Source organism: Vulpes lagopus, chromosome 3 (genome assembly GCF_018345385.1).
Source record: "Vulpes lagopus strain Blue_001 chromosome 3, ASM1834538v1, whole genome shotgun sequence".
Classification (NCBI taxonomy): domain Eukaryota; kingdom Metazoa; phylum Chordata; class Mammalia; order Carnivora; family Canidae; genus Vulpes; species Vulpes lagopus.
Window position 1 is genome coordinate 48,673,381 of NC_054826.1, and position 15,585 is coordinate 48,688,965.

The 15,585-nt window shown below is 53.3% G+C and overlaps 1 protein-coding gene across 1 annotated transcript in view; it reads left to right on the forward strand.

Annotated features, from left to right (window-relative positions):
* The first annotated feature begins 7,782 nt into the window (after positions 1-7,782).
* Positions 7,783-15,585, forward strand: part of NEURL1B (neuralized E3 ubiquitin protein ligase 1B) — a 38,626-nt gene continuing 30,823 nt past the window's right edge. The window contains exon 1 of the mRNA XM_041749609.1: positions 7,783-7,945. Within this exon, the coding sequence (XP_041605543.1) occupies positions 7,915-7,945 (31 nt within the window). The 5' untranslated portion in view covers positions 7,783-7,914. The remainder of the gene's footprint in view (positions 7,946-15,585) is intronic.

Below are 15,585 nucleotides of genomic sequence, written 5' to 3' on the forward strand. Positions count from 1 at the left end.
AAGCCAGTCGACCATGAGACGGTTCCAGCACATGCAGGGGTGGTGTCTTGGATCCCTAAATAGAAGCATAGTCCCTCAGCACAGTAAGCAGACAGAGGCCCCAGCCTTTCTCCTCTTGGGACAGTCGTGGTGGTTCCTGAAGCGGAAGAGCTTGCCCGGTGCCAGGCTCCATGCCAGGCTCTGAGGCAACAGAAGGGCCACCTGGCCTCGTTTACTTTTCCTATTAACCAGGGAGACAGACCCTGCCACCCTTCTCATTTTTCAGGGGAAGAAAGAGGCTCAGGGAAGGAAGCCTCTTGCCAGAGGCCACATGGCCAAGGAAGGGCAGGGGGTGGGGGTTGAACCCTGGCCAGCTAGCCCCAGGGCCCAGCCCATACCCTGCTGCACCTGCTGTGGCCCCTAGCTTCCATCCTTCCACACATCTTGTCCCACTGAGGTCTGCCTCCATTCTCTGGCCTTGTAACGCGTCACCAAGCTCCTGGCAAGGCCCTGAGAAATGTAGCCAAATCTTGCTTAATGCTACACAAGTGTTTTGGAGGAAAGGTGTGACATTATGCTGGATCTTATTCTAAACATGTGGCTATTCTAACCTCTTAGACGAGGAAGTCGGGAAGACAAGGAGCCTGAGGCTCTGAGTGGGCATGTGACATGCTCAGGGACCTCTAGCTGGGAAGTAGCAGGCTGGACCTGCACCCAAACCAGGGGCCCCAAGTGGGACTCTCCCATCTGCAGCATTACCTGCCAGAGCTAGAGGAAGCATCGTGTCTGCCCCCGATCCTGGAGCCTACCTGAACCCATCAGTGGTGCAAGCAGTCCTGCCCTATGACCAAGCAGGACCCGGCACATTAAGGTGTGGTCTAGGATGACACGCATGTCCCAGCTGCCCACGACCCCAGTTTGTGTCAAATCCTTACCAACCTGGGATGCTCAGCTCACTCAGCGCTGGTGCCTCAGTGACCCCCCTGATGCTTGGGGCCAGTGCAGAGCTAGCTGAGGGCAATTGAGATAGCCAGAAGGACCACAGGATAACAGGCATCCCAGCATCTGGTGTACCAGGTGTGACCCACTCCCCGTTATCAACCCCAGGCTGGCACAAATCGTCTGGTCTCCTGCTCAGTCTCCCCAAACCTGGATTCTCTCACCCGGCCTGGAGGAGATGCCCCAAGACATGGAGACACTTCAGTGTTTACGGCCAAGGGAGGTGACTTTCCTCACTGGGCCCACCTGAGTCCCCTACTCCATTCCCCTCCTCTAGGAAAATGTGCCTCTTTGCTGAGCAACCGACCAGGAACAACAATAATCAATAATGAATAATAATGGTGGCTTAATTTTATTATTTACCACGTGCGAGGCATCTAAGCATTTGACATGTAAGGATTTAATCCTCAAAGCAATTTTATAAGTCCATTATTATTAGTCATTATTATAATAGTTATTATTAGTTATTATTAGTCCATTTTATGCTGGAGGAAAGTGAGGCACAGAGCAGTTGAATAAGATGCTCAAGGTCACACCCCTGGATAAGAGGGCAGCTGGACAATGAACCCAGTACCCCGATTGCAGGGCCTGAACCCTTGGCCAATACCTCATGGCCTGTGAGTGAGACCCAGTTCCTGCCCCTGGGATTCGTCCATCCATTCATCTGCTAAAGAGCGCCTGTTTGGTGCTAAGGATATTCCAAATCTCACTGAAAGTTTATATCATCTATTAAGTAGGTATTATTACCATCCCCACTTTAGAAATCAGGTAACTGAGGTTCAGAGAGGTTCAGTAACCAGACACACAGCCCACAGGATGGGAGGGTCAGTGGAAGTGAAGGACGCAGATGCCCAGCGGAAGCAGGCAGCAGAGGCCAGGAGGTGCCTGCTGTGCCTGGCCAGGGCAGGCCTGCTTACAGCTGATCTCTCCATCTTACAGAGAAGGAGGTGAAGCTTCAGAGGGGTGAGATGACCTGCCTAGAGTCACCCAGCCAGGAAGAGGCAGGGCTAGGGCTAGGACTTGAACCCAGCCTGCATCTGGCTCCATCCAGATGTGACTCCATCTGGACCCTCTCTGCAGTGGAAAGGGCTTGGGCAGAAAAGGGCTGCAACCAGCTTGTGGGCCTGCAGGGGTGAGTCGAGGAACGGAGTGGGAGAGCAGGGAGAAAGACGAGCACTTCCCAAGCTCACCTATCCTGACCATTTACTATATGGCAGGCCACTTTGATGACACATCTACTCTTCCAAATAACTTACAAAATACGGACTCCTATCACCTCCATTTTACAGATGCAGAAACAGACACAGAGAGAACATGAGACCTGTCCAAGGCTGCCCAGGTAGTAGGAGCCAAGCTGGCATCTGAACCTGGACTCTTAAGCCCTTCACAATCCATTATTCCAGTTTTTGTTTGAAAGGCCATGTTGGGTTCTCCACAGCTTCAGGGAGTCAGCAGGAGCGATGGGCTGGGCACTGGACTCTGAAAATGGATCAGCACAGGCCTGCCAGCAGGTCACTCTAGGTAGAAGAGGCTGGGCTCTGCAAACTCTCAGCTACCTGAGGGGCCAAGAGGAGGGGTGCATAGACCCTTAGGTCAGAGTGGGCTGGGTCCCCATCCTGGGTGTAAGGCCTGGGCCAATCACTTCACCTCGCTGAGCTTCCCAGCAGACCCCATAGAATGGAGATGAAGATTTCAAAAACCAGCCATGGGGCACCTGGGAGGCTCAGTGGTTGAGCATCTGCCTTCTGCTCAGGGCATGATCCCGGGGTCCTGGGATCGAGTCTCACACCAGGCTCCCCGGAGGGAGCCTGCTTCTCCCTCTGCCTGTGTCTCTGCCTCTCTTTCTGTGTCTCTCATCAATAAATAAAGTTAAAAAAAAAAAAAGCAACCAATACAAGGACTGGGATGCAACAGTCCCTTTCTCCTTAGCTCCCTTCCCAGCTCGTAGGGTCATTGTGAGGATGACACAAGTCGGTCTCATATGTTCAATCAGACCACTCTGCCTGTATGCTGGTGGCTAAACTACCTACGCTCTATGAGCTTTGGCTTCCCCTCCATAAGATGGGCATACTAACAGTACTACTGCCTAGGGCTGTTGTGAGCTTAATACATCTAAAGGATGTGGAACAGCTTCTGGCACTCAATAAATGGCAGCTATCACGGTGTCATAATTATCGCCGTACCTGCACAGTGAGTGCAAGTTATCAGGATCATAAATTAATTTCCCTTCAGCTCCTGCCTCAGGCTCCTGGGACATACCCCAAATGATTACATGTTTCAGCGTGTCTAAGCTCTGTCCCTGTGCTATGAGAAAGCTGAGTTCCAGGCACCTACGACCCCAGCCTCGAACAGAGCTGCCTCTGTTGGATCCCAGGAAATGGTCGGCCTTGACCTTCCCTGGTGGCTAGCGTGGGATCCATCCAGCAGAATGCTGCCCATGCGTTTTTGGGCAAACTCGGAAGGAAGGTCCTACCCATCAGCCTTCCCGTGCGCCAAGGAAGAGCTCCCCTCGGCACCTGCTGCAGCACCAAGCGTGGGTCTGCAAGGGAACAGGCAAGGAAAGCCCTGGGATGAGTCTCCTCCCTTTCTGCCGTGGCTGCTCTAACATGCAGTGGATTCTGTTCCACACAGACATGACTGGTCCACCCAGTGGCTTCTCTGCTCTGAGACTGTTTCCTTCTCTGTAAAAACACAGGACAGAGAACCCTCTGAGCTCTGTGCCTCCCGGTTGTTGGGGCGGGGGGGCAGCCCTGCCCCCTGCTTGGGCCAGTCCCTCGGTGGCAAGGTGGGAATTGTGTCAGTAACCATGCCGCCCGCCTGTTAGACTGTGAGGAGGACTGCTCCTAGGGCACAGGCTGGTGCCCACTCCCCAGTAGGCGCTTTGTAAACGGGAACTTTAAAAATGTCACTTTTGTGGGTGAAGACCTGCTGGGGCCAGAAATGGAGGGTTTGATAGGCAGAGTCTACTGAGAAGTAGAGCCTTCCTGGAGCAATTAAAAAAACCCAGCTTTGTGGTTTGATTGCAAACTGGATTGTGTGTTCTTGAGTGAGTTGTGGGGAGGAATGGAGGCAAACACCCTTCAGTTCCCTGAAAGAAGGGGTCTTTTCACACATACGCCCCACCCCCGGCTCAGTGCGTGCCCTTTTTATGAGGTGCACCTGACTGCCGGCCATTGCAAGGGGAAGGGCCTGCCCTGGCAGGCCCTGTGGGAACACTGCCAGCAAGCCTGGCCAAGGCCTTCCCTCTACCCATTGCCCTGGGAGGCTGTGCCAACACTGTGAAGTCAAGAGAGTCAGCCCCACCCAGGGGCCCCTGCAACCCAAGCATGGGTCCTGATGCTAACTAAGGGAGGGTAGCATAGTCTGTGAGGTTCTGGATATGGTTAAGGGAAAGGGTCAGAATGTGTGAAATTCAAAGCTGGGAGAGGTTGTGACCAGAGGCTGCTGCACAGATCCAAGGATGCTCCCCTACCTCCTGCTTCTGTTTGCACACCTCCTGTGACAGGGATCTCTCTCTCTCTCCCAAAGCCACCTTCTCCATCTTTGTGGACCAGCTTTGCCTTGCTTCTCAAGTAGGGTGCCCAAAGCCAAAGCATCTTCTCCTTGAATGGCCTAATCAGCATGCACTGGAGCAGCAAGCCCCTCCTTTGTTCTAGAGACTATACTTCTGTTAATGCACCCCGATTTGATTTGTTTCTCCCACACATCTCACTATTGATCACACCAGAGTCCGGGCCACAATCAACTGATTCTCATTCCTTCACAACTCTTTCCTACCCCTTCCTCCCTCCCTCCCTCCCGTCCTTCTCTTCATCTGCCCTTTCTTTTTCCAGTTCAGAGCAATGCATCTCTGCATTGTGCATCTGTGCATATGCCAGTCCTGTTCTGAGCACTGGAGATTTAGAAATGAATACTACCTGTGTCCTGCCTGCAGGAAGTTTCCCATCTGCCAGTGGAGTGGATGGAAGGGTAACAGCACCTGCCCTAAGGGTACAAGTGAGGGACAGGACAAAGTACAGAGGTGCCTCAGAGGGGTGAGCAGCTTCCGTACATGCATAAACATAAGGCAACCCAGATAAAGGTTAAGGGCAATCTCTATTCTCCTAATGAGAAGATGCACAAGGAAGTTGAATAATATAAACTTTGAAAGATGGAGAAAAAATAGACATCGACCTGCAATATTTATTTCTTTATCAAGACATACATATTTTAAATGACTTTTACATAAAACATTAATTCAGAAAGACTGCTTTTGTCCACTCTCAAACTTCAAGAAACTATTTGGTTCAAATTCTTTATGTGTGGCTTTGATGCCATCGTCCCCATCATCTGGTGTGTGTGCGCGCACGGGGGTGAGGTGGGGGGGTGTTTGCTTTTTTAGTTTTCTGCAGCAGATCTTATTCACGAGGACCAAGAGGCTAAAACTCCCTTTCAGATCCACATGTCAATTGGCCACTGGACAGGATACTGTGTCCCCTCCGCAGGTGCCATCTGCATAATAACACTGTGGCAAGAGGCTTCATTTGCTGCAGATGCGCATTTGTGCTGTGCACAACACAGCCACTTACTTGGATGCTCTGAAAGTGACCAGTTAGAAGGTCTGTTTATACCACCCTCCTTTGCAGTCACCCTTTGTGACCCTCTCGGTTACAAATTCCCATTTGCACCATATTGCCTTACGTGAGAAAAATTTCCTTGGCTCCTTTTGTAATAATGCTGACCTCTATATGCATCCCAAACTCCTATGCATCGAGGGTGTTTTGAGCCCAAGTATTTTTCCCAAACAGGACTTGAGTCTAAAAATTAAGTAACTGACAGAGCACCTGTAATATAAGAAATTTGTAACTCAAATACAAGGCAACCTTATGTTCAGACACATATGAGTCAGGTTGGGTGGGGTATAGAGAAGGCTTCCCAGAGGCGGAGGCTTTGAGCTGATCTTGAAGAATGAGAACCCTCCGGGATGGGTCAGCAATCGTAGGCAGAAGGCACTGGAGAAACAGAGCCGGGGGTTCTGTCCTCGATACCTCTTTCATTCACATAGCTCCAGGCCAGCTTTGCCTCTTACCAGCTGGGTGATCTTGGGCACCTCTTTTCCATTTCCAGAACCTCTATCTCCCTAACTGTGAAGTGGGGTAATAACATATATTTCATAAAGGATACAAGAGCATGGAAAGCAGAGTTGGAAAAAAAAAAAAAAAACAACTGGCTTAAACTGGATCTTCTCCAGTAAGTCATCGCACCTCCTGAGCCTCAGTGTTCCAATCTGCAAAATGGAACCCAGTGAAGGCAGGAACTAGCAGGCTTCACTTCCCCCTGGAGTTTGGCCTGGGTTCCTGTGCAGGAGAGCTGCTCCGAAAATACCTGGGGTGAATGAATGGATGGATGAATGAGGATTGCCTGTTACTCCCTCTGCCAGGAAGGCTCTCCCAGCTCCTCCCAGGGCTGATTCTTGCTGTGTCATCAGATGGAGCTGGTAGGCCCCCAGGTTCTCCCTGAGCCCCGCAGACAAAGCTACCACAACACAGTTATTTATTTTGCTGGCTTTGATCATTATACTGTGTGATCTAAATTGCTTATTATTTGGGGGCACGTGGGTGGTTCAGTCAGCTGAGCTTCCCACTCTTGAGTTCAGCTCAGATCATGATCTCGGGGTTCTGAGATGGAGCCCTCAATCCGAGCCCCATGCTCAGTGGGGAGTCTGCTTGAGATTCTCTCCCTCTCCCTTTGCTCCCCCCCCCCAAAATAAATTTAAAAATAGGGGACGGGGGAATCCCTGGGTGGCTCAGCAGTTTGGCGCCGGCCTTTGGCCCAGGGGGCGATCCTGGGGTCCCGAGATCGAGTCCCGCGTCGGGCTCCGGGCATGGAGCCTGCTTCTCCTTCTGCCTGTGTCTCTGCCTCTCTCTCTATGTCTATCATAAACAAATCAATCAATCAATCTTAAAAAAAAAAAAAATAGAGGATGCCAGGGTGGGTCAGCGTTGAGCGTCAGCCCAGGGCGTGATCCCGGGGTCGGGGATTGAGTCCAACATGGGGCTCCCCGCAGGGATCCTGCTTTTCCCTCTGCCTATGTCTCCGCCTCTCTCTGTTTCTCATGAATAAATAAACAAATCTTAAAATAACAAAAACACCCAGACTCTAAAAATAAATAAAAATAAAATACTCACATAAATAAATTGCTTGTTATTTCTGTTTTCACCCCTTGCCTGCCTCGCCTGTATCTACAGTGTCCAGTACGGTGCCTGGTATGTGCTTAATAAATACTCTAACATGCTCCCTCCTCCCTACCTTTGGATACTGCCTAGGTTTCTATTTGTAGTAGACACCTACATCCCTCACGGGGTGGGATGTAGACCGCACCCCCACCGGTCACCGACTGGATTGCCCTCAAGCCCTAGCCCTGCCGCAGGTGACCTGCCTGCGTGTACATCCCCCAGCCCACCCCCTGCACCCTGCGTAAGTGCCCCGCCTGGGAGAGGGCCTGGCACCCCCTGGGCCTCGTCCCGGTGCTGGAATAAATGAGTGCAAGGCCTGGCGGCCGAGGGCACCCCGCTGCCGGCGCGTCTTCCTGCCGCGGGCGCGGGAGCGGCGGGAGCGGCGGGAGCGGCGAGAGCGGGAGGCTCGGCGGTCCTGCTCCCGCCGCCCGGTCCAAACTTTCAAAAGATGCGGCGGCCGCCGCCCCGCCTCTCCCTGCGCGGCTGGAGGCGGCGGGAGGCGGCGGCGGAGGCGGAGCCGGCGGGCTCGGGCCGGTTGGCTCCGCCTCCTCCTCCCGCCACCGCCTCCCTGCAGGCGCCCGCCCCAGCTGCCGCCCGCCGGCTCGCCCGTGCAGCCGCGATGCCCCGGAGCCCGGCCCTGGCCCGGGTCCCCCGCGCGCCGCCCTACTAGCCTCCGTGCACCCGGAGCGCGCCGCCGCCAACGCCGCGCCCCGACGCAGGGATGGGCAACACGGTGCACAGGACCCTGCCAGGTACGCCGGGGAGCCCCGCCCGGGAGGCGGGCGCCGGGGTCCTCCCGTGCCCAGGGGACCCGCCGGGTGACTTCCGGAGGGCCGCCTCACCCCCCTGGAGCCCTCGGCGCGCAGCGGGCTGCAGCCTTCCGTCGCCTCCGGGACCCCGGCTCCGCGCGCGCCCCTCGGCTGGGCTTTGCGCTCCGGGAGGACGGGTACCGCGTCCTGGTTACCTTGGGGACCCCAGTCCTCGTTCTCCCTGCTTGGCCAGATGCGCGGAGGGGCCGCTGGGGCGATGCCGCTCGCCCCCTCGCCTTTGTTTCAGCCCGAGGGTGCTGAGGAGGGAGCCCGGGGCGTCCTGGGGTGGGGGTGACTGGAGTCGGGCTCCCCAGAGCTTCCGACGGCCAGAACCACCCGCTGTGCCGAGACTGCAGCTGCTGAAGGGGGGGCGCTTGCAGGGGTACCCCAATTTCCAGCCACCAGCGCCCCCGCGGCACATGCTGCCTTGGTTTGGCCATGTTCCCACGCGCACCCTGGCTGCGCCCCCCTCTGGTGTCCGCTCAGCTGGGGGCTCTCTAGTCCCTGGAGTCTTCGCTGCAGAGTGCATCGCCCCCTAGTTAACCTCACCCTAGGATTTCCGGGGCCAGAGTAAGGGGATGGGGGTGGGGTAGGAAGGTGGGAGTGGGGGGCAGAGGAGGACTTACTACAGAATTACCTGCTAATTTTGGTAACCCATCACTGCGCTGGGGGCTGTGTCCGGCACTTTATACACCCAGGGCGCCATACAAAGCAGCTTTTTATTATAAAGATGTTTATCCCGATTTTACAAATAAAGAAATTGAGGCTCAGAGGAGAGAAATGACTTGCCCAAGGTCATACTGCTAATAGGGGGTGAGTGGGGTTGGGCCCCACGACTGCCTGACCAGCCATCCCCCACACTCCAAGTCTTTAGAAAAAGTCTTTATTTTGGCTTCAAGCAAGGCATTGGTAGCGTCTTTTGGGCAGAAAGTGAGAGGTGTGTGTATTTTTAAAGTACAAAGGCCCAGCTCAGTGTGGAAGCAAGTCGGCTGCCCGGCTGCTGGACAAATTTAGTGTGAGGTTTTAGGAGAGACATCACTGGTCTATGCTGTAACACTCCCATATAACGCCCTGCCCCAGGCTTTATATAAAAAAAATAGTTGTTTCTTCCCCTGAAGGGGATTGCAATGGATGATGCCATGCCCGGGATTCCCAAGGCTGGCCTATGAAAGAGGAGCCAACTCCTACTTCATAAGCTTTGGGGCAGCTTTAGGACCACTGCATTCAAAACCCCCATATTCTCAGACAGGTGGAGTCACGAGCACAGGGTCATCAGCTAGTCAGAGGCATAGGTGGGATTTGAACCCAGGTCCGCCTACAGGGTGGTGGCCTCCACCTCCTATGAGCAGGGATATTGGCTGGATGGGGATGGACCCACCCAGTCCAGAGGTATCCAGGGATGTTGGCAAATAGGGCAGCAAATATTCTCCCAGCCACAGACACCTGACTGCAGCATGGGCCCCTTTAAACAATTTCTTAATTAAAAATATTTATGCTGTTCTAAAAAAAAAAAAAAAAGAGCCATTCTGCCACCTGTGGGTCAGCCTTAGGGTGGGTGAAGGGACAGACACAGCCAGGCAGGCTAAAAATAGCTGGAGATTTATATATTCTGCATCCCACAGGGCTCTTGCTCTGTGGACTGGGCCACCCTGGGCTAGGGGTTGGGGGTTAAGGTTGTCACCCACTGCAGTAGCTAAGTGTGAAAAATTAAAACTCTCCCCTGGGGCCGAAGCTTGCCCTGAGTTTGAGGAAGGGGACAGAGCTGGAATTCCTGAGACACATCAAGTTGCTGTGCTGAGACTATGAAGGGCCATTGATTGTTTTCCAACCTGTGTGTAATCAGTTTCTCACACACATTGTGCCTTTTTTTACAACTCTGTGATCAGTACATGATGCTCCTCACACTTGGAATATCCTTCCTTGTCTAGTCCATTTCTTAAAATTCTGCTTAGTTGTCACCTCCTCCAGGAAGCCTTCCTTGACCATCCACACCAATTCCACCCTTTGTTATGGTACCTAGAGACCTTCTTAAGTCTCTGCTTGTTCATCTGATCACATTGCATTGTCGTCATCCCTCTCCACAACCTGCCTTGGGGCTGCCTGAGGACAGAAACCATGTCTTGATTATCTTGTATCCCTGGTTGCCCAACCCAGAGCCTAGTGGCTGGCAGGGGCTCAAAAACCAGTGGTAGAGCTCACATGTTGCCCGCATCTTAGGCTGAAAGAACACTTGGCTCAGTCTTGCCCTGTAGAAATCCTTGTGCTTTCGTTCTCAGGAAAAGGACACATGCGTGGGGTTCCTTCTACGGGACTTGAAATAGAGAGCTGGCATTTGCTGAGCACCTGGATTCCATGCCAGGCTTCCTGCATATGTGGCTCCATTTACACGCCAAGCATGCTTCTCCTTAAGGCTCCTGCACTTGCTGATCCTTCTGCCTGGAGCATTCTTCCCCCAGACCTCCACATGGTTTCCCCGATTTCGCTCTCTGCTCCAACGAGGATCCTGCCATTGCCCCTGCCCCCGGCATGGCTCGGCTCGCTTGCTCTCTCCCACCAGGTGTCTCTCTTTAGCATGATCACCATGTGCCACACGGTAGGCGCGATTAGCTGTTTAATCACCTGTCTCCCCAGGGAGGACTTTGTCTTTTTATTCACTGCTGTATATTCAGCACCTGGAGCACTGGCTAGTATGTAGATGTTCTGTACGTATTTGTTGAATAAATGAATGAATTTAATTCCCGCAGCAGCCCTGCAAGGTAGGGATCATCTCCATTTACAGTTAAGGAAACCAAGGCTCAGAGAGATAAAATGACTCATCCCTGCTCACATGGCTCATCCAGTTGGTAGAACCAGGATTGGAGTCCAGGTTGATTTAGCTTCAGAGTTCTATATTCTTCCTCCTATATGCAGTATCCTTCCAACCCATGGTTCAGATAACATTTGTTGGGTGCCCCGAAGGAGAGATATCATGTTATTGTGTGCAGGGATAACATGTCAAAGAAAGGGAAGGTCCTTCATGATTGATATAGGAAGCCCCTCGGCAGTCTTCGCAAAGGGCATCAGCAAATTCAGATGAAAGCCCTATAAATAGAAGTGTCCAGGAGCCAGCACGGGGACGCAGATTTGCCAAGCTCCTACTGTGTGCATTACCCATTCTGTCTAGTTGCAGTTCAATACTGCAATGTAAGCTGCTCTTCTCCATTGTATAGATGAGAAGAATAGGGTATAGAGGTTAAAACACTTGACCCAACTCACACAGGCAGTGTGGCAGGCAGTGGCAAAGCTGGGTTTAGGAGACCCTGATCTGTCTTATCCTGAATACCACATGGTCCTTTTGTCTGGACTCCATTTCCCTTCATCTGGGGTTTGTAAGGGGAAAAGATAAAAGTATAAACAAGCGAGGCCGAGGGAGGCTAGAATTCCAGGGTGGTGGGGCTCTCCCCTCTTCTCTCACCTGCGCGTTGCAACCTTTCCCTCCATGCGCCTCCAGGGCTCACCCATAGTTCTGGTTGGAGGAGAGGCTGAATTCAAACTGCCAGTTGGGTTTAATCATTAAGTGGGTCCGTGCTTGACCATGTCAATGGCCCTTTATAGTGTTAGTTCAATAGTCAGGCATCCTGGAGCTTGGAGTGGGGGAAATATGTTGACCTTGTTCTGTGCCAAGCTCTGAGTCAGGGGCTTTACCCACATTATCTATTTTAAATCCTTGCAACAACCCTTTACAGGAGCTATATTTGTCCCCATTTTACAGGCAGCCAGCATCTGTCCTTAGGTGCTGTGTGCCCAGGCTGGAGGGACTCCAGTGTCTGTGTGCTCCGCATTTTCCCGAGTGTGCGCCTTCATTCATTTAACAGACATCGTTTGGGCACCTATCGTGTGCCAGGCCCTGGGGGTTCAGCTGGGAATGGGATGGAAGCCCTGGGAGGCCCCCATGGAGCTGGCCTTTAGTGGAAGAGGAATCGGATGCATGAATAGAACAGGACAAGTAGCTGGTTCTAACACTGGAGAGCACCAGGGGCTGCTGCCCTGTGCCTCAGAGAGGAGGGGTGGGTGCCTAGTGCCCTGAGCAAGGCCCAGCCACCAGACCAACTGGTCTACCTACTGTAGGTCATGCATGACCAGCTTTTTAAAAAATCTTCAATGACAAAGAATTTTTAAAAAATCAAGTGCATTGATATAGTAAGGAGTATTTTTGCTTCATAGACTCTGTGTCAGTTTTGTGTGTGTGTGTGTGTGTGTGTGTGTGTATGCATTGGGCTCCATGGGCCCCAGTGATTAACAAGAGTTGTCATGAGACTATTCACTGGTCCACAGCAGTGGGAAGTCTGGTGTTTGGGGCTAGAACACAGATCCTAGAGTCCAGTTACTGGGCTTCAAATCTCAGCTCAGTCATTGCTCAGTAGAGTGACTCTGGGCAAGGTACTTCCCTCTGAGTGCCTCAGTTTCCTCACGGTCAAGTGGGATTGACAAGGGGAGCTCCCTTATGGTTGGGGTGGCAAGAATTAAATGGAATAGGGCAGATAGTCTTAGTACAATGCCTGGAGCTTTCGCGATCATGGTTCTTGTTGCTGCTATGGAAAAGGGAGGATTTGGGTGTGCCCATGGGGTCCCTGGATGGGGATGGATGACAAGTGCCCTTCACTTCCTGGCTTGAAAGCCTGGTCCCAGGGGATCGCAAGCCTTGAACTCAGGGCTGGATTGGGAGGCATCCCTTTCGTGTGTACTGACAGCCGCAATGCCCAAGGCTTCTCCAGCTTTGTCTGACATCGGATTTCTCTTCTTGGTGGGTTCCATTTTGCCATTTCTGTTTGTTCACTAGACCTCCAGGCGGACTCTCTGCTGTACCTGGGGTCACAGTGTGGTTAGGGATTCAAGGTCTAGTGGGAAAGGCCAACAAGGACAGGACAGTTACAGTAAGTGGGGGAGATGAGCCCTGGGGGCCGTGTGAGCCCAGAGCTGCATGCAGGAAGGCTTCCCGGAGGAGGTGCTGTCTGGTCAGACCAGAAAGCAGATAAGTTAGCCAAGAGAAGGAAATGAGAAAAGCTGTTCAAGACAGAGGGGCTAGATGTGCAAAGGCCTGAGTGGAGGGAGAACAGGGCATATATGGGGAGCTGTGGCATTCTGGGGTCCCAGTGCAAGTGGGGGTGGTACATGGAGTTAGAGCGGTGGGCAGAGGCCCCTCAGAGGAGGGGATGGTTTCTTGCAGCCCAGCCCTCAGTCAGGAGGCTTAGATTTCTTAGCTGCTACGCTCCCTGCTGGGATGATGTGCCAAGCTTGCCAGCAGGGGCGTAGCATTTTCACTGGGCTTGGCCATAAGGACTGTTTAATCTTCCCTACGGACAAGAAGTGTCAGCTCTGCCCTCTTTAGGACCACAAGGCTTTCTGTACTTCATGGTGCTCTGTGAGGGCTTAAAATAGAAGCCCAGAAGCCAGGTGTGTGCTTCGAGCAGTGAAGGAGAAGGAAGGAGGCCTGGGTGCAGCCCTGTAGGTAGTGAGCGCTCACCTGGGCTCTGACCACTGAGTAGAGTGGTCAGAGCCTCAGTATGCTGGCCCCCATCTAGTTCATCCTCTTTACACTGTCGGGATCAGCCTTCCCGAAGTAGTCTCCCATTCCGCAGATAAGGAAACTGAGCTCAGAGGGAAAAGGAGACACGCCCTGAGAAGGCAGCCCAGGAGGTGACAGAGTGGGATTGGACCCCCGGCCTGCCCAGCTCCAAAGCTCCTGCTCCTCCGTCACCAAGGGGCACTGTGCCCTGTGGCCTCCTGGGGCTGTTGCCCCCTGTCCTCATCCTGAGCCCTGCCCCTCTCAACCCATCTTTCCTGCAGGTGCTTCTTCCCACCCTCTGTCCTCGGAAGATGAATTACTTACATCTGCAGCAGCCAGAATGAAGCTGCCTGTGGGAAAGGTTCACCCCAGGCCTATAGACTCTATAGCTCAAAAGGCGCAGGTGGCCTTTGGGAGTCCTGCCCTGGAGGAGGGTGAGCTTGAGCTCTGTACTCCTTCCTCCTGCCCCTCTGAGGCTCAGGCTCCTGCTGTTTCTGCCTGGTAAAAGCTGGCCTGCGGTTGGCCACCCCTACTGCCCGTTGGCGGGCGTCACGGTGCATCCACACCCTCTGCCCCCGAGCCCAGCTCTTCAGAGGCCCTCCCGCCCTGAGTGCCAGGCAGTCAGTAAGGGCACGGGGCTAGGGTGAGAACCATCTGTGGTCCCGCACCCAGGCTTTCCTGCAGGTGAGGAGCACCCTGTCTCCCTGCTGTGCTGGCATTCTCGCCACAGTTGGTAACCTCACAGGCTGCGGCCCTGCATGCCTGGGTCTCCGTCCTGCCCCTTGGAGCTGGACAAGCAACTCGGTCTCTCTACACTTCAGCTCTCTCTTCTGCAAAAAGAGGATAATGATGTTACCTCGCAGGCATGCGGAGTGTCTGACAGTGCGTGCTCATGCGGGATGCCTGTTAGGATGATGTACTCACTGGGGAAGCAAGCCCCTGCTCTGGGCTGAGCCCTGCACTCCTGAGAGACAGACACAGAAGAGGAACCACCAGTAACTCCTATCACGCAGCTGGTCAGTGCCAGCCGCTACTCTAAGTGGGTTCCTGCATTTGACCCTCCGGACAAGCCTCAGGAGATGGCTACTGTTGTTAGTTGAGAGAACAGAGAGAGGCAGAGAGAGGCAAAATAACTTGCCCCGGGGCAAAAGTCCAGCATGGTTCCTGCTAGAAGGAGAGGCTGTTGGTCTGAGAAGGATGACTGTGGGTCAGGGTGGGAGGTCACGTGGGAGCACTGGAAGCCTTCGTGTTGTTAAGCAGAAATCTCTAAGTGTCCTGGTGGGTTAGTTTTTCATCGTTGACCTATTTCTTTAGTAGCCTGTCTCACATACTGCCTCTAGGTATAGCAGGGTGAGGACAGTCTCCAGGTGACCGGTGGGCTCACTGAGATGACCCCAGCTGATATCCCCTGAAGTCTGATGTGTAGATCTCCAGCCCCCTTGCAAAGCAGGTCAGGGGAGAGCTGATGTCCTGAGGGCTTTATAGACAGCAAAGCGAGGGCCCTATCATCCCCGGGGGCAGAGACTCCCTAGCAATATGGCCTGAGAGCTCTCTGCAGATCCCTGAGGTCAGAGAACAGACCTGATGGGGAAGGGCATTGTGGACCAAACACAGACATGACCAGTTGCACGGACATCACGTGGAGGCAGATTTCAGCTCAAACGAAGAACTTTCTGTGGAAGCAGCCTACAGGTGGAACAAGGGCAGGCAGGAAGACGTGCCCTTTGCTGGAGTGGCTCTGGTGTTTTACCCACCTAGGACTTGACATGAACATTGTAGGGGCAACTGAGCATCAGATGGATCTGGGATGAATTGTTCATTAAGGTGCCTTTTGACCCTGGGGTCCTATGGGTTATGCTGTCCAGCATTCATCTGCTGAACACCCTTCACAATCTTTCACTTATAAAATCCTCCTGCCAGTTCTGCAGGTCAGGAGCTCTTCGGCCCATTTTATAGATCAGGAACTGAGGTGCAGAAAGTTGAAACCACCTGCCCTTGTCTGGGTCTGGTTCCCCCTACGCCCACCCCTGCAGCCTCC